Source organism: Maylandia zebra, linkage group LG14, assembly GCF_041146795.1.
Source record: "Maylandia zebra isolate NMK-2024a linkage group LG14, Mzebra_GT3a, whole genome shotgun sequence".
NCBI lineage: Eukaryota > Metazoa > Chordata > Actinopteri > Cichliformes > Cichlidae > Maylandia > Maylandia zebra.
In genome coordinates, this window is record NC_135180.1 from 1,395,444 (window position 1) to 1,414,670 (window position 19,227).

Below are 19,227 nucleotides of genomic sequence, written 5' to 3' on the forward strand. Positions count from 1 at the left end.
ACACACACACACACACACACACACACACACACACACACACACAGAGAGAAAAGAAACTGAAAGCCTCAAACACAGCCATTAAACAGCACGCCGCTTCTGTTTCCACTTCCTGGGATGACTGAGCACTTTCAGACGGAGAGCTGAGGGGAATACTGCTTTTCCTTCGATTGGGAAGTTTGTTTTGTCTCATTATGGGATGGATGTTGTTCTGTATTCCTCAGAAAGATTTATCTCATCATGCCAGTCCTTAACAGTGACCATGTTGGGCAGAACCATCAACCTTAAATAGCTGGTTGGAATAATGACCGATGCAGTTATTACTCAAACACCTTCATGCTGACCTGCAGTCTAAGCTAGCTAAACTGCTGATAGACAGTTAGGACCTCAGCATTGAATATTTCCTCCACGCTCACTACTTACCAAGCACAGCTGTGTGAGGGTAATGGCCACTGACCAGACATTACTGTGGTTACGAGTATTTGTGTCCGTGTGCTGTCAGAGCCAGAGCGAAATATAAATAATAGTTTTAAAAAATAGTCTCAAAAGGATTTTTTCCCCAGTGATTGCAAAGTGTCTAAAGCCAAAATTGTAAATACTGGTAGCACAGCTTTATAGATTATTGGCTGTTATTTATTAAAAATGTGTTTACAGTTTTTTACAGCCACTAGGACACATGTCTCAATACTTAGGTCACTTTTGCAAAACACTTCACACAATCCTCCTAACTGACCGTCAGCTTGGCAAAGCAGTTCATTTCACATTCAAAATGCACTACAACTACCAAAACACTTCATTCAGGTCTCAAATAAACTCATTCTTCCAGAACACTAGCAAAGGTTGACAGCCGACAAACACACTTTGTCACCCACAAAACAATGACCTAAAAAACACTAACAACATGTTACACAGTGTTTTCTTGTGTAAAACAAGGACACATCTCTGTTTATAATTTCAATATATGTTACTGGAATGAATCAGACATCATGCAGAATTCGTTAATATTTGTTTCTGTATTTTTATGTTTTTGCACTAAGTAATCCCAAAATACAAGAATTTGTATACACACCATCCACTGATACACATACAGTAGTAATGCTATTCTACTCGGTCTTCTCCATTTGGCCACAGGTTCTCATCCACATCACATCTTATGTCATCTAGGGCAACACACCTAGGAAAGAATCTTCTGGCTGCCAGAATTGAAGGAGTTGAACAATTGAAGCAGTAACACCTGTGTAGATGTTCATCTACAATGAGAATCAGCTGTGGCTGGTTAAACTGCATTTTTAGATTTAAAATATGTTTCAATAAAATATTGCTGTTGCATTTTGCTGTCTTTTCAAGTTTTGCATTGTGTTATTGTTTTGGCCATAAGTTTAACAGTTTTGAAAACAGTATGTAAGCACATGCAAAATGTCCTGTACGTACAAAGCTTTTTGGCAGTTGTTGTGTCTGAGTGAGAAGATGATTCATGAAATTTGAGAGATGTAGTCATTGGATGCATTTTGTGCCAAAACAATGATAACTGGTCCTCAGTTTAGCCCACATAGACTTCTGTTGTGCTCACTGTGTGAGGAGTTTTGCAAACGTGACCTAAGTATTGAGACATGTGTCCTAGTGTCTGTAAAAAACTGTAATTTCCATTATTCTCTGAAATTGCTCGAAATGCATACGTGAGGTCGTGTTTTGAATTCAGCTTGTTTTTATGTCACTGCAGTTCCACTTGTGTTCTGGTGAAAGTGAAAGGAAACACACACAATCCAAATAAACGTCTTTTTGTTGAAATCCAGAAAAGCTGACTCTCACAAATACACAGTCTGGTTTCTGAAGACGCTGAAATGATTCAGGCTTCAAAGTCACTGTCAGAGTTAATAAAGATAAACCGATGAACTGCAAAGCTCTCTTATTTCAGTAGATATTATGTTAGGAGCGTTAGCGTGTGTGCACAGGCAGCATGGAGGCAACCAGACTGTTAAAAGACAGATTCTGTCATCTCTCCATCAACTCAGGGATTTAATATGGTAGTGTTACATATGGGACATGGGACCTTTGACCTCTTGCTGTGGCCAAACACAAGCTCACGTTGTGGTTACAGCGGAGGCGTTGGTCCCCTCATCTTTCATGAATTCAAGTTTAGTTGCGTGTGACTGAAGGTCGTACATCAGTTTAACACGTTTGCTTTGAAGTGTCTGGGGCATGTGTGCAAAGTGCAGACAGAGTTTCGCACCTTTAGACTTCCTTTCACATGTATGCTGAGTTTTCTACAAGGAGATGCTACGAGTCTGCATTCAGTTCGTCTTCGTCACACGTCACCATTTACAAACACTGAAAGGCTCTGCAGCCAACCAGTCACACTTGTCCTTTATAGATGCCACAGAGTTTTTATTTGGGGCATAAAGCCTTAAATGAAAATGAACATTTTTTTAATTATGGCCTATCTCACACACCGACAAGCACAGGGTGTTGTGTTTAAGGACATGTGGTAGATATTTTCTTATTTTTGGTTTTCTTGTTTCTCTGAAAAAGGCTGACATCCATGCCACAGTTAGTTTGCTTTTACCATCTTTCACCATCGAAGTGTCTATAAAGTAACATCTTTTTGTAGGTATTCAGTAGGGGTGCAACGATACACAAAATTCACGGTTCGGTTCGATACTTTGGTGTCACGGTTCGATATTTTTTCGATACAAAAAAAATGTTCATGCCTTTTTAATTTGTCATTTATTAAAATTATAAATATATATTTTAACTCAAAAGTACAGTTTTTAAATTTAACCCTAACCCTTGTGCGTGTTTTTTATTTTGACAGCGAATGCGCACCTGCGGACCACTTATGTGCAGCCCTGGTTATTTAGCTCGTCATATTGCAGCCACAGAAATTCTTTTGTCCATGAAACCATAAAGCTGCACTTTCTTTTTGCCTTATAGTCTGATTTGTCATAACTTCTCCGTTTCGTGGTAAGCTTTTCTTTGGCTGTCACTTCTTCACCCTGACCTGTCTTATTTGGCTCAGCAGAACTAAAATATATATCCTGCTGCTTTTACACACGCACTCACATAACGCTCAGCGATTCTCTGCGCGATCAGCCTCTCACATGTTTAAGCTGCGGGAGATTTCACTTGTCATGTTTGCATAGTAAGCTAACGATTGATAAGACGTCAGAGGAATTGGTGCACAAATTATCATCACTCACAGATCAGTGCTGTCGCTCTCTATACACAGTTCGCACGATTGCAAAGTGAAAGCAAAAAACAAGCGCAAATTCAAACGCGATTTCAATATGTCACATATTGACAGTGGCTCACCGATGCCAATGACATAATTACCCAGCTACATTTCCGAAAGAATGCAAAAGCATTGACATATATTTTTCCTTCCTACAATAGCCCGACAGGCAGGGAAGAGATAGATTTTGGTAGCCCGACTGAAAAAAATCGCTAGCTCCAGGACGTCGGGCTAGCGATATTGCAAGCCCTGTATCTGATTGAGGAATCACTCATCTTTGGAAAAGAGAGTTTATTACAGAGAAATGTCTCTTTCCAAAATAAAAGCTATACTATCCGCTTCTTCTGGGCTATATTCTCAGCAGCATATTAAACATATCAGGTTCCCATAAGGAGAATCCTGTGCTAACGGCTGTCTAAATGACTCGGCTAAAGTTAGTAGCATGCTTGTTGTTTTTGTCTTTGCACTAGGATGATGTCGGCGTAAATGTGCAGTCATATTCATTGTGTTCCCACTAGTGCTTTCAGGTTAACCTCGTTAAAATGACCTTAACGCCACAACACGGCACGAGCTACCCCTGATAGCCCCGTGCGTGGGGCTAGACGGCCAACACGTTAACGAGCTAACTGCGCTAACACGCTAGTTCCCACCCATGTAATTGAGCATTGCGTGGCACATCCAACATACTGTTTTACTTTAGTCCATGACTCGCTTACCTTCAGGGTCATACGTCACATGAAAACCAAAATAGTTCCAAACGCCAGATCTGAATGAGGGTGGGGGAGGTTCAATTTGCCATGTTGCAAGGAGAGCTTAACTTGCCCTGCGCTCTTCCTTCTGACTATGCTGTCTGTGTTGAGTGCTCAGTGGATCTGCGCTCGACAGTGCAGCCTAGGCGGAGTAGTCGAACGCAGATTCACTGAGCGCTCCACACAGACAGCATCGTCAGAAGAAAAGTTGATAAAATAAATCAAAAATTTTGTATTGTTCGATACATATGCGTACCGAACCGAAAGCACTGTATCGAACGGTTCAATATCGATACGAATATCGTTGCACCCCTAGTATTCAGTCATTAATCAACCCCTTCATCCTCTCGAACACACAGCAGGCGCAGAAATTTGTCTTCCTTGAAACTGTGGATCACCAAGGTTACGTTCACACTGCAGGCGAAAGCGCATCAAATCCGACTTTTTTGACCCTGTGCGACTCATATCCGATCATGGTATGACAGTGTGAATGGCACAAATCCGATCTGGGTCACTTTCGTATGTGGTGCTGAATCCGATACATATCTGATGTTTTAGAAAGCGACTGCTGTTTAATGGTCATGTCGCATTAAATCCGTCTTTTACGTCACTGACACAAGACAGACGCCAATTATCAGCGCCGGAGAAGACATCGCGAATGCTTCCTGGCCATCCAGTGAAACTGTTGGGAAGACAACGTTGGAGAAACGTGAACATTTTATTTGTAAATGTATAATCTGCAGATTCTGACAGAAATCTGCAGCTATCCTCTGAAGCAGCGCTCCTCTAAAACAGCAATAAGGATCCTTATTAGGCCAAATGTAAATAACAAAATAACTTTATAACTTAAAGCAAAATTGGGAAACGTAAACAAGTCTTTATATTAAGGCCATCAGTCAAACAATACTGTTTGGTCTGGGTCTAAACTAGGGGTGGGCGGTATAAACGGTTTACGGTAGAAACGATATAAATTTGGCCAACGGTAGAGATCTTTACTATACCGCTCTACCACGATAGCGCATGTTGATGGTGTCATCAAGCTGCTCCTGTTTTGGTCGAAAGCCTCGCAGCGGCTGCAAACAACAACATCTGCAAATTATGGCCGGCGACAGCGAAGAGACGAAGCACTTTTGGAAGATGAGGAAACCAAAAACTGCGCTTCCTCCACTTCTGTACCATTGATTCTTTAATGCTGAATTCTATCACAGCTGCTCTATTCCCATGTTGTTGCAGTATATTAATGACTAACCTCGTATTGTGGATGGATTATCTCAGTTGTTCTCCTGACTGAAGTTTGGTCCGTTTACAGCATCCTGCTATGCGATTGCATTTGTCCCTAACCATCAGGAACCTTCACGTTAACTTTTATCGAGTGGAAAAAAGTTAGCGTTCATCCTTCAACTTCACTATGCTAATGTTATGCTAACGTAGCTGTTTTGCTAGCAATCATGTAGCACATCATTGTTTACCAGCTAGTCCAACTTCAGTAACCCTACAAACATCACTGCTGTTTAGCTTCTGTCTTCATCTATGTTGGAAGTGATAGCAGAGCTGTACGTTTGAATTTTTCAGAAATCTCTCAGTCAGAACATGCTATATTATGCTTAGGTGGAAACTAGTGAGCTAACTTCCTGCTAACCGCTAACTTCCTCTAACTGTGTTAAATTTAATAAATTCTGTTTTCATGGATGCCTGGATGCTAAACTTAATTGTTACACCTGGTAAAGCAGCAATGCTGATCGTTTTATTAAATATTAAAGAATTTAGACAGATTTTAACTCTCAGTGATGCTGCAGTGTTCGTTTGTTACTTTGGGACCTGAAGATGACGGAGTTTTGGACCCAGATTACTCCACGAGGCTCCTGACTACGGCAGCCATAATGCTCCGACAATCTATCAAGCGGTGCGGCTTCGTAGCTTAGCAAAGTCGTACTAAAACATTTTTGACAGATTTTTGAGCGGCGTGTAGCACATAAAATCTGTTTGAGGTCAGTAAGCACAACCAGAATTCATACATAAGGCACGTTGTCATTTTTTGAGAAAATTAAAGGATTTTAAGTGCGCGTTATAGTGTGTAAAATACGTTATACAGAAGAAAAGAAAATATCGCGATATATATCGTTACTGCATATGCTTCAAATTATACCGTGATATGAATTTTAGGCCATATCACCCAGCCATAGTCTAAACAGAGCGCGCTGTGTGTGACGTCTGCTTTTGTGCATGTGGGCCGCTTTGAGGGTTCACACTAGAGCGCGTCACATTTTATTTGTAGTGTGAAGAAGCAGACAAAAAAATCGGATTTGATCAAAAAATCAGAATTGAGCATTAAGACCTGCAGACCTTTCAGATTAGCTTGACTCCACCAGTGTATGAATGTGAGAGTGAATGAATAGTGGAATTGTAAAAAGTGCTTTGGGTTCCTTGAAAAGCGCTATATAAATGCAATCCATCATCATTATTATTATTATTATTATTAGTGTTTTTAAAATGGCAGAATTTGCAGTTTGCCGAGTGAATTTTTTGATAAAAAAAATATAATCCAGGCCTTTTCTCAGGGACCGCCGGGTGCAGGCATTCATACCTCCCTTGTTGTCTTCAGGTCTACGTGTCCTATGACCACGGCACCACTTTCATACCCGTCTCACACAAGTTCAAGTTTTCGGGGGCTAAGATGAAGGACGGCAGCAAGCAGGTCATCTCGCAGTTCTACCACAGCCCTGCAGACAACAGGAGGGTGAGTCTGGTCCCACTGACCCGTATTTACACGAGAGACAAGTGGAAAGTTTCCTGTATGTATTCTACACAGCACACATTGTGATGTCAGCTGTATACTGTCAGGTATGAAATAAAGCTTTTGGTTGCATTATGGGAAATTTAAGATCCAATGGTGGAATTGTGGAAACTAATCCAGCTTCTCCTCCTGCACATATCTCAGTGTCTGTGGATTTGTCACTGGTCGTCTTTTGGTGGAGCTGAACTGTTCTGTCAAGTAGAGCTGAAAAACTCAGCAAATATCCAAATATCGGAACAGAAAAAGTACAATTTTAAGAAAAATGTGAGCTCATACAGCAACACATTCCCAAAAGAAGTTGGGAAAGAGGCAACAAAAAGCTGGAAAAGTAACTGTTACTAAAAGGAAACAGCTGCAGTAACATGGTGAAACTAATTAAGTTAACTGTCAGCAGATCGGTAACATCAGGTCTAAAAAGAGCGTATCAAAGAGGCAGACTTCAGGCAGCACTGCATTAACTGTCAGGAAGTAACTGGGACACATCCTGCATCATGCAACGACGAATCCTTGTGTGAACGTGGTGGGACCATCAGGAGTGTTATCAGTGTTCAGTTTAAAATCAGTGGCTGTGGAACTGGTAGCTTCCACATCTGGAAAGGCTCCATCAGCTGATTCATTTGAGTCCTCTGCTCTTCATGATTTTATGTTGCAAACTCGTTTTCTTCACTGTTACTTTTTTAAGGATTAAACCTTGGCGCCCGATGGTGAAGTAAACACGGGCTTAAGCTTGTCAGTCATTGCATTTTGTTTCCCAACGTTTCTGCGGAGCTGAGTTTGTGCAAAGTCAGCCTGATAGACCTTAAACTTTGTTTCCCCTCAAAGAAAACTTTTCTAGGATTTGTCAGATTTATTATTTAATGCTTCTGTTTGTTGTCTGCCTCCTCAGTACCTGTTTGTGGACTCTACCAACAACTACCTTTGGAACGCCTTTGACTTCTGTAGGAACGTCCAGGGCTTCTCCCTCCCCTTCAAACCCACCGACCTGCTGCTCCACAGCAGACGAGCCAACCTGGTGCTCGGCTACGACGGCTCCCATCCCAACAAACAGGTAAAGCGATGCTCTGACTTTACAGTGCTGTGTGTTTAAAAGAATGACGCACTTTGTTTAGTATGAAGCCTCAGCGACACCTTTTACTGAGTGGTGCTTGTAGATATGATGAAGCATTTGTAGTGTGAGTTTGACTCCCTGTTACAGCCGAAATTTGACCTGATAAAATGACTGTAGCTTTGCATTCAAATGACTTCAGCTTCATCTTGATCCAGTCATGTGCATGTGTAGGAAAACATTTCATGAAGCCTTTCTGCACTGAATATTCACACAATGTGGACTTGATGGATTTTATTATTCCTTATGTGAATACTTGCAGTTATTGATAGTATTCTACATATTTTGATACAAACAGAAGGACGATGTCTTCCTTACAAATGTCTAACAGCTCTGTGGAAACGTGTAAAAAAAGTGTGTGCCAGGTAAATAAGCTGGGACGTATTTGGACACTCAGTTAGGCTGCTGCTGCCAGAGTAACCACAGTTTATGAGTATTTTATGAGAACAGTCGGTGAATGCTTTGGTGTTTCCAAAGCATTCACCGACTGTTCCTCTGAATTTTTAAAATCCTAAAACGAAGGCTGAAATCGTGACTGTTTCTTGCACGTGTGCTTGATATGAAGTACTCGTCGCTTGTTCGATTCAGAAATTCACATGCAGGATATTCTAACCGGGACAGGAAGTGATGTCCTTGCATCATAGCTCTCCTGAGTTCAAACATAACAGTGGCAAACGTCTCTCCGGTGTTCTCCTTTACATGTGTGCTGGAGCCAAAACGAAGGAATGAGCTTGACCTACATTTTTACAGTGCACCACCCCCCTCTTCTCCTCCTCCTCCTCCCCCTTCCTCCTCCTGCTCTCTCCTTACACCCTCTCTCCTCTCCTGCCTTTCTAGCTGTGGAAATCGGACGACTTTGGGGAGACGTGGGTGTTGATCCAAGAGCACGTGAAGACCTACTTTTGGTAAGGAGGCTGAAGCAGTACAACAGGCATCAGAGGGTGTATCTATCCTGTCACCAACACAATGCTGAGGAAATATAACCTTCCAGAAAACTCCTATTAAATCTGCATGTCCTCGGCCTTCAGGCGTTAGCTACAAGCACATAAATAGATAAATTATTCTACAAGTTATTGCTGCGCTGTCTGATATTTCTAGTCAACAACTCTGATACACAGATGAGTTCATCCTTACTCGATAGCACGTCGACATTACCACAATAACACAGAGAATTAATGAAAATGTGTTTTTCTTCTTTATCTGACACAAAGTAGCTCTGCTTTAATCCAGTGTCAGGACAGTCAGTTAACATTTAGTCCGTTTAATGAAAGTAGACACCTTCATTAAAAAATAAATTGCTTAATTTTGTCATTTCTGTTGTTGGATTATCCAAAAGAATAATCCAACGGTGTTTGGTGTTTCTATACATAAGAGGTCAGAGCCCACACTCACAGCTGACGCCGTTAAATGCTGAAAGAAGAGTCGAGCTGTATTAGGAATGATACAACTCAGAGTTGTGGCTGCATTTATGATCACAGGTCTGTGGTTATTCAGTGATTGGTTTGACAAAATCTAAAGTAATTAAATATAAATAGCATGACTGCAGGCTTCAACAGTGAACAGCCTGCTGTAAAAGTTAAAGTTAAGATAAAGTTAAGACTGTTAATTAGATGTGTTGAGCTTTGGATGAGATGGAACCTGACCCAGATTATCTTGGATCGTCATGGAAACCCAGTCTTATTTGATTAATATGAAAATACAACCAACAAATTGTAGGCAGTTTAATGATTGTCTGCACAGTGTTTCCTGTGATTTTATACAATACAGCTTATCTCAACTCTAACATTTGTTGGCTACTGGCTGGATTTGATAAAAGATCAATAATGCAAAGAAGAAGTAACAGTTTAAGCTGTTCTGCATAAAGTCATTCAGATGTGTAAGGCTGATCATGAATCCAGTGAGCATAGTGAGGCCCAGTCTGGAACATCTGGGCTTATGGTGTCTCCATTCAGCTGTGAGTGCTGTGTAAACTTGTCTTGACCAATAAAGGAAGCCTCACTAACACCACTGTGTAAAGCAGACCTTTGTCACAGCCCCTTGTCCCCACACCAGGCATCCTCACTTTCTTCCACATGAAGATGACTAGAACTCAATGAATGATTCTCATTTAACTGTTTCCCGACATGACTGTGAGGTTTTCTGGGTTCAGGATGGACTCTTATCATGCTGGAATTATACATTTTGATTGCAAGAATGCACATTTTTCTGGTAAGCAGTTGTTGCACGTTTTCAAGCTTGTGTTTGTGTAGCTGTTGATAGTTGTCAAACCTGAACATTAGTGCACCTTGGAAAAATGTGTAGTCATTGCTGTCCTGTTATTAAGTGCATGACTCAACACTTTTGGCTTGTACTGTGAGCTTCGGTTGGGATAATTTCACAGTGTCATGTAAGTGGCTGAGAGACGGCAGCCTCCCCTGTTGTGTTTGTAGTATTTTAATCGAGGCTGTGAAACAACATGAGACAACACTTTACTCTGGCTATGTTGGTGCAGGTTCTCTGCAGCCAGGAGCCTTTAGATGTTTATTGAGCAGAGTAACATGTTGTCACCAAGGCAGAAAACCGAGTGACAGGATGGACGCTGAATGGACTCTACCTGGATTACATCAGGTTTGCCAGGATAACTGCTACTTATGGAAACTTGATACAGTATTTAGTGCTTTCATTATTTTAGTGTAAACATGGAAGGTTTGAAAGGTAAAATAGTTCCTGGTAAAATACTCAGTGCTTCTGCGCCCAGCATCATCAGTGAGCAACAGCAGCCATGAAAGAAAGGCAGAGTTCACTGATCGCTAAAGTCAACAAATGACCAACTCAAACTAAAACATGGCTTCAGGTAGCATTTTGCTCGCCATCTCTCACATTAACTTTAACCAAGCTAGTGTTAGCCTGCCAGCTGTTAACTTGGGTATCAAGTAAATAATGTTGTTTAAAAGTTTTAACCTTTCGATGTTTGTTTGTTGTTGTTTTTCTGGCTACTGTTAGCTAATGCTAGCATGTCTGCTAATACATAAGAATGCAAGCCATCTAATGGAGCAAAATCCACAGTTGGCAAATTCATCTGACTCCTGATGCTTATCTGGTAGCTTAGCTGACTGTTTTCAAATGATTTCCTCCGCTAATATAGCTTAGTTGCTAATGTTGTTACTAGCAAAATTGTGTGTTGCTGTGGGTTTGTTTTGTTTGTTAAACAAAATAAAGATTACATCTGCACCCCCACGCAACGTCTACAGCTGGGTTTCTCCCATCCTTTGGTAGGAGAGGATGTTGATGTTTAGGGGTGGTGGACGTCTGACCTAATGCGTTTATCACCCTGCCATATGGAGGGTGGTAAACTCGAAGGTGCTGAATCTGATTACCTTTCTTTGGTATGTGTACCTGTGAATCACTTCCTGCACAGATGCCCTTTTAGTGGAAATGCTGAATGGCTAGCTTACCAAATTAATTCCCCAGCTAAAGAGATTTATGACTCTGTTGAACCTATAGAATCGTAGTCATCATAAATAGTCATCATAAATGTTGTATTGGCATTAAGCTAATGTGCATAACTAAGACTTTCTTTCCATACTAATAGCAGCCAGCTTCTTCCACATGTATCTGGGATCTTCACTGTTTGCTTTTAGAACTGACGTTGGACGAGAGGTGAAGGATCTTGACGAAACTTTAAACAGTCCCGCTGTTATATTTCCAGTTTCCTTAGACTACCATGACCTGGATGACTGAGAATCTACACAGACACATCTGACATTGGTTGCTTAGTTATGTGCGAGTCAGCTTTGTTGTCATTACCATCATCAGGATTGTGGTATAAATCAGTCACTAACCAAGAGCTGCATGAAAGAGTGAGTAACAGGATGCTGACTGCAGATCATTACAGGGCTGCAGGTGTCATTAACAGTGATTTAGGCAGTGCTCCTTTAGTTCTTTTTTATAAAGCTCAACATGCAACGCTGCAGTGAAACCTGGTTTCAAGCTCTGTTGGACTGATTTATATTATAGAATAAACAGAGCACTAATGTTTGCCTTCTCCAAAGAGAATTATACCTGCCGTGTGCCAAAATATGTAATCAATATCCTCCCTTAACTACATTTCACGGTGATTGGTAAAAGCTGAATTATAGCTTTGGTGCAGAAGTATCCTTTCCTTTGCAGCCCTTGTACTATGCTACTGCCAGCAGTCATGATGGAATGAGTCATTATGTACTCCTTATCTGTTCCAAATGCTTCAGCACGCTTAGATTTTTGCTGTAAGTTAGAATCAGAAACAACTGGAGTCCTGTGGGGTTGAGGGACCAGTGGAAGCATTTCTGGACAATGCAGGCAGACCTGTTGATCTGTGATGCTTCCCCTCCACTCTGAGTGGATGCTAGACTGACGCTCTTTTAGGCAGGTTGCCCTCACCGTTTATCTATGTGGGGAAAAAACCTTTTTGCTCTGTGAATGAATTTCTGTCAGCAGCAGCTCAACTGTTTGCTGGTTATTGGTAAGAAGAAGCTATATGGTTTGATGGCTAGTCAATAAAAGCAGTTGAACTGGTGACTTTTAATATCAGTAGAAGTATGAATAGTTAAAGCATTTGAAGCTTCTGTTGGACCATAACAGGGAGTGTCAGTTAGTAAGGAAGAGCAACAGGAGTCCAGGAGGCGTGGCCTGGCCAACCTTAGCAGAGCTGCACAGTAGCTGTGGGGAGAGTTATGGTGTAAACCAACACATCCGACTCTCTGTCTCTCTTCCACAGCATGTCTTTATCCTGTCTTCCTTCTCTCACCCCAACCAATCACAGCAGATGGCCCCGCCCCTCCCTGAGCCTGGTTCTGCCGGAGGTTTCTTCCTGTTAAAAGGGAGTTTTTCCTTCCCACTGTCGCCAAAGTGCTGCTCATAGGGGGTCATATGATTGTTGGGCTTTCTCTGTTGTATTATTGTAGCGTCTACCTTACAATATAAAGCACCTTGAGGCGACTGTTGCTGTGTTTGGCACTGTATAAATAAAGTTGAATTGAATCTGTCACGTGCTGCATGGACTGAAAACAAGCCAACTTCCTTCCATGGGCCCTGATGCTGAATCCTTTTATATCTTCTACTTCCCGTTGACCGAGGGCTCTCCCTCCGTCATCTTAGTTTGAGCTGAACTAAACTGTGAGAGATTTTGGATTTTTAAGGAGAAGCAGCAGTGTGCTTGATTCATAACACAATACAAAACTTAAAGGTAATGGTTTTATCTGGGTCATCTTTTTTATCATTGACAGCCAAAATGATCTGGTCCCTGGATTTCTAGATGTATTTAACTACTGATGCCTTTAAAAGTCAGCAAATAAGATTTGAAAATGCTGCTAAAGGTACAAACCGGCCAGAAGAAACTGCAAATTATCTGAGGACCAAAGCAACACAAATAAGGATTGATCTTACGCTCGCCCCTGGTGCTCCATCCAATTTGGATTTAATCCTGTTTGTTGTGGCTTTAGAAGAGGCTGCTGCTTTTGTGCTGCACATCAGTCTGAAGGCTCTGTAAGCCAAAGCGATCTGAGCCTGACTATCAGTCTACTGCTGGGTGTGTTCAGAACCACCCAAACCAGTGGGACCCCCCACAATCTCGCATAACTGGTAATCCTGTGATCGCACGGCTAGAAGACGGACTGAGAGGCAAAATCCATTTTGTACAATAAGAAGTACAATCTCTTCTGCCATATGGATTACAACGAATGATACAAATCCCACATAAAAGGAGTATCAACTCTATATATAGGGAAACCAAGGATCTGTGGGAGAAAGGGGGGCGTTGAATAGATATCACATAGAAGCGTTGCAGCTCTGAACATTTTCAGGCTGACAGTAGTGCAGATTATAGCTGACCCCTAAAGTACCTTTGCTACGTGGGTCACAGGCTCAACCAGGTGAGCGGCATCCACAGTCTCTAGTGGGATGGTCTTTAACCTGCCCTCCCCCTCTGTTATGACGGTTTGTGCTGATAAATAGTGCAACTAAAGGTCGGGTGCATTTCCCGCTGGCGCAAGTTTTATCAGGGGAGCCACCTGACCTGCGATGTGTGTTTTCTGCAGTGTAATTGCATCTAGTGTGCCATGTGCGAGAAAGGCCAATGCCAGACTCCATGAACTGTCTGAAGTTCTCAAGGTAAAATTACAGCAAATTTTACTGCAAGAACAAAACCAAAAAGTATATCCTGTGAAACAAAACCAACAAGGAACCAGACCAGCTGAAATGTTCACCACTATGTGGACTGTTACTCGCTCAGGAATCCGACCGGTGCGAGACTGAAGAACAAGCCACGGTGACCTATGAGCCCAGATTATGTTGAAGCATTTTTAATGGCTTCAAATCAAATGAAGCTTTGATTGACGTGGAATTTCTTTTACGGTTAACTTGTAAAGCCTGACAGTCTGGTTGACTACATGTCCTGATTCATTGTTTTTGAGAGTTGAGCAATATCGCCAACGGAGGTTACGTGGTGGGTCCGTGTCCATAATGCTGGGATATCCAGTGTGCACAATCATACTTTGGCTTTCTAATGTTACTGGGAGAATTGGGCCTGCAGTGCTACATGTCTGGTCTGAGAAAAGATTTGTTATTAAAGAAACCTGTGCTGTTGGTGGCCGTGTCTCAGATAAAGTGGCCTTGTCATTCCGAATGCTCGGTTTGAATGCCGTACGGACCTGACACAAAGAGAGAAACTACCAAAACAGGGTAAGAATGGTGTTTAGGAAGTGTTTAGAAAGGGCACAGATTAATTCCAAGGAAGGCGCAGAGACAGACTACGAATAGCTCTCCACGCACTCTCAGGCCAGACAGTGTCCATCGGTTGAACAGGGACCTTTGAATGAAAGCCACAGAGGCAGAGCTGAGCGAGACACTGCTCTCTCTGTTTAGTTCTCGAGACTCTGGCAGGAAACGCGCTGATTTGGAAGGCAGACGATAAGATGCAGTGAACCTCCTTCATTCATTCGGGCTCTGTGTGCCACGAGCTGGAACAGAAACGGCCGTAAATAGTTCGACCGCGCAGTTTTTCAAGGTTGGCGCACAGATGGAGATTTTCAGTTTGAACTTCCTGAGAGCCTGAGAGTGTTTTGTGTTGACATTTATTATCCTGAAAACGGGATTATTAAATGAAAAACTGACAAGGAATCATTTGTCTGTGTGAAGCCTGTGAGACCACAGGGTGAAAGCGGAGTTTAGTTCTTGCTTTTCTGATTGACATCTCTGAAGAGTGATGTTGTCCTGAACGTGAGTTTGTTTCAGATTCAGAAACAGCTGTAACTGTAATTCTGTCATCGATAAATGATTCAGTGTGAGGCTTCAGAACAGGCCCTGCCTAACCTTTGGTTGATGTCCATCTGTTAAGGCCTATTTACAATTATAAATAGATATATTTAAGTATGAAAAGTGTTTGTGTTATTCTCATGTTGTCCATTCCCCGCCTATCCTCACCTTTTTTCTCAATATCTCCCTCTGATACATCTTTGTCTCTCACCTTCTGCTCTTGTCTCCTAAACCCAGGGGTGTGGAACCCTACGACCCCCCAACCACAGTCCTCGTCCAGAGAAACGAGCCCCAGGGTGTATCCACTATACTCAGCAGCACTGACTTCTTCCAGAGTGAACAGAACCGCAGACTGATCCTGGAGCAGGTGGACAGCTTCCAGCTCCGAGACAAGTACATGTTTGCCACCACCACACGGGTAAGGAGACCATTGTGTTCCAGTGATTGGTAACTGGTTTGTTAGTGGACAGAGAAGCGATAGCAGTTTGATATTTAAAATAACAATAAAAACCAGATGAAAGTATAGCTCAGCAAACGTCATCATATAATCCAGGTAACTGTCCTCCATTTGTAAGCTAGCCTTACTGCTACTAATGGATCCTATACTCGTTTGGTTTGGCAGGAAACGTGCTCCACAGAAGGTCTGGCTAACTGACCACATTCTGATTTGCATTTGTCGTATTCATAGCAAATGTATAAGGCAGAACAGAATCTCCAGGTTCTGAGACCAGAACTATAACTCTACAATGAAACAAGTTCAGAAAACCCAACGTGTCCAAATTAATATAACAAAAGGAACGGCAGTGAAACCATGACCAAACGTAATAATGGGGTGGATTGCCCTTTAGAAGCATAGACCTGCCTGTACCAGGTCAGTTGTGCCTGAATCTTTACGTACAAATGAGTTGGTCAGGGCTGACACATGAGCAAACACGGCGTTTTCCAGGGCACATAAAAGGTTTTGAATCTGTGCATACAGATTGCCACCGTGTCCCTCCTTGGGCTCACCGTGGGGACAATATGTTAGAGCGGCAGCAGGCGGGAGCTCTGTGATCCTCAGGTATTGCTGCCAACCTTTTAAGATGGTACAGCTAAAAACAGCCATACTGTTTCCTGCCACCACCTTATCCTTTCTCAGTCAGGTCTGGGCACAGCACAACTTTAAAAGAGTTGGCTGGTGTACGTCTTTCAGGCTGGACAGAGCCAGGCTAGCTGCTCCACCTGTTTCCAGGCTTCATGCTGTTTAGAAAACAGTTGATCATTTGCTGTAGTGTTCCACCAAGGAGTCATTTTACAATACAGAAGCTTCTGGTTCTAGCTTAAGCTTGAGACCTTCCCCGAGGATTCTGGGTGTTTTTAACAGCCTGAAGTGTGATTTTGTCATTTATGCACCACTGCCCTGCTTCCTGACAGGTACCCAGACACAGACTCCTTATAAGAAAAAGAATTATTGATGCTTCAGGTTTTATTTTGATAGCAACACCATTAAAGAGGAAGCAAGCTAAGGTTAGCCTGTTAGCTGCTGTGCTAGGTAGCTAGTGGCTTGATTGGGTTAGCAGGAAAGCTAACCTTACCTTAAACCAGTGGTTCCCAAACTTTTTTTGCTAGGCCCCCCTTTGTTTCACAAGGAAAATGTTCGCACCCCCCCACCACGCAAACACATCCTCCAACCACACACGCCCATATTTTGCTCCATTGCAGTTTATTTCACACCTCAAACTTATTGTAAACAATTAAGCAAATAAAAGTAAACTGCAATAAATTACAGGTAGTAATAGAATAAACTACTAACTCTTTTACGCTACGTCCGCACCTACACGGGTATTTTTGAACACGCAGCTGTTTCGTCCACGTAAACGGCGTTTCGAATCACCGAAAACTGAGATTTTTAAAACTCCTTTTTTGCGTTTATGTGTGGACGAGGAATACAGAGTTCGTTACGCAACGTCAAAGGTATGTGCCTTTATTCACGTCACGCTGTGGCCACGTTATTGTTTACATGAGATGAATTGCAGAATGATAGAGACGAAATGCTGTTAATCTGACTGTCTGCAGGTTTTACACGCAGTTACTGTCCCTCCATTTACAAAGGCAGAGGCGTCACAGTGTCATTATTTTACCTGTAGTTGTTTTTCCCTGTGTAATAATATTCAACATTGCTGTCAATACATTTTTAAAAAATGCCTCTCTGTGCAAAATGGGTTTAAAAACATAAACAGCTGTGAGATCCTGTTTGTCCGTGATTTGAACCGGGGAACAAATCGTGGCAGGATCAGCCTGATGTTATTTGTATCCCGCTGTAACTTTACTGTATAAAGAGCAAACATCTCCAACATGTCAGGAGTAGTGAGTCATTACAAAAAGTGTTTGTGAACTAAAAATCAAGAATGTGGGATCCTGTTTGTCCGTGGTTTAAACAGCCCAGCGCGGCTCCCGACAGGGAAAACCAATCCTGCAGGGAGACCTACCTCCGCACCTGCGCAGGTGGAGCCAAAGGGCAGATTTGCTTCACCATATTTTCTAGTCTTTGGCTCAGAATGAAGTTGGTTTGGAAAGGCGCCCCGTGCTAGCAGTGTCCAAGCGTTTTGTTTTTTCCCCCCCTTTTCATCCTGTGCCCCCCCCCCCCCCCCCCCCCCCCCCGCCATGGCTCTGGCTGGTTACAGGTCAGAGGTCAAGTTTTCTGAAAACTTATGAATGCAATAAATTTAGAACAAGGTGATGCAGGATTTTGAAATTCATACCATAAGTAGATCTACATCAGTATTTTTTCTTTACTCTAATCAAGAATAAGACAGGTCCCATGTTATAAGCTGGCTAGTATGATGTAGAGTATGTCAGTAACTGTACAGCACAGAGTATATACAACAATGTTGCCTCATTACTACTGCACACAGAGGGCTGTCGGTCTCTTTAATAACGATGCTTTAAACAAGTTAGGCAGAGAACCGATACTTACGGTGATCGGTTAATTATCAAGCCTTTTAGCATAGGTGAGTCACTCCCCTAAATCACACAGTGAGTCTGTTTGACTCCCTTCTTCTCACGTGTCATACTGAGCCACCTCATTTTGAAGAGGCCGGATACCAACTCGGCTTGGGCGTGAAACGATTTCCTAACTCAGTCGCTGGGTGGCTTGGTCCCATCCCGGCTCACACCGGACAAAAAAATGACGTACCCTGGAGAGATCCCTGTTCATTACAGGGCTAACACAGAGACAGTCCACTATAGTCACAGTTACCCTGTGGACAGTACGGTTTATACTCGTACGCACGTCTGTGGACTGTGGGAGGAAGCCAGAGTACCTGCAGAACATGCAAACGAAGAGAGAACCCAGAACCTTGTGGTAGTTTTAGTGAGAAGCTTCTGAGTGAAATAACACTGCTACTACTACTGATAATGATAATAAATAATTAAAAGTTTGCAGTCTCCTGAGAGATACATGAATGACATATCTCTAATTTAAAGACCTTCATCCCACATTGACAGCACATAGTATGCACATCTGCCTTTGTGGTAGTGATGACATAAATGCTAAGATCTTGTTACCCTTTGTCTACATTTTGGATCATTTGTATTGATTAAAGCACGTCTCTGTACTTGTCAGAGCATAGATGAAAGAAAAGGAGGAAATGATGCCTCAGTGTGTGCAGGAAATGTGCACCAGTCATTTAACACTGTAAGAACCACAGACTACACTAATCACTCATCTATAAATATCCAATAACAACTAACATCTAAATCTATCTATGCAAGCTACACTAGGCAGATGTGCATCAGCTGCAGGTAGCTGCTGCAGTACTTGTTCAGCACCTGCATACAGTTGTTGCAGCATAATGAGCACTAAGCAGCCAGTTTCCCAGCTCAGCATAACGACACGCTGTCGATCAATATTTGGCTGTGGGTGCATGTGAAGCGCAGTATGTTTGTCATTGTTCACTCCAGTGTTGGTGTAGTGGAAGCCTTGGTGACAGATAGCAGAGCAGATGGTGAACATGATCTGGAGTTTCGCAGCCTGCCTCTAACAGACTGGCTTTGTCCCGAGTCGTCTTCGTGGGCTGACGGCAGCCTGTAGCTGCAGTGTTCA

The 19,227-nt window shown here is 42.4% G+C and overlaps 1 protein-coding gene across 3 annotated transcripts in view; it reads left to right on the forward strand.

The window, feature by feature from the left end:
• The window catches only part of sorl1 (sortilin-related receptor, L(DLR class) A repeats containing), a 91,801-nt gene that overhangs the window by 23,231 nt on the left and 49,343 nt on the right, over positions 1-19,227 (forward strand). For 2 of the 3 annotated variants that reach the window (XM_076892086.1, XM_076892085.1), the window contains exons 3-6: positions 6,578-6,712; positions 7,656-7,817; positions 8,712-8,779; positions 15,381-15,561. In XM_076892086.1, the coding sequence (XP_076748201.1) occupies positions 6,578-6,712; positions 7,656-7,817; positions 8,712-8,779; positions 15,381-15,561 (546 nt within the window). Of the gene's footprint in view, positions 1-6,577; positions 6,713-7,655; positions 7,818-8,711; positions 8,780-10,306; positions 10,482-15,380; positions 15,562-19,227 lie in introns of those variants that run through there. The other variant, XM_076892087.1, reaches the window with a different exon arrangement.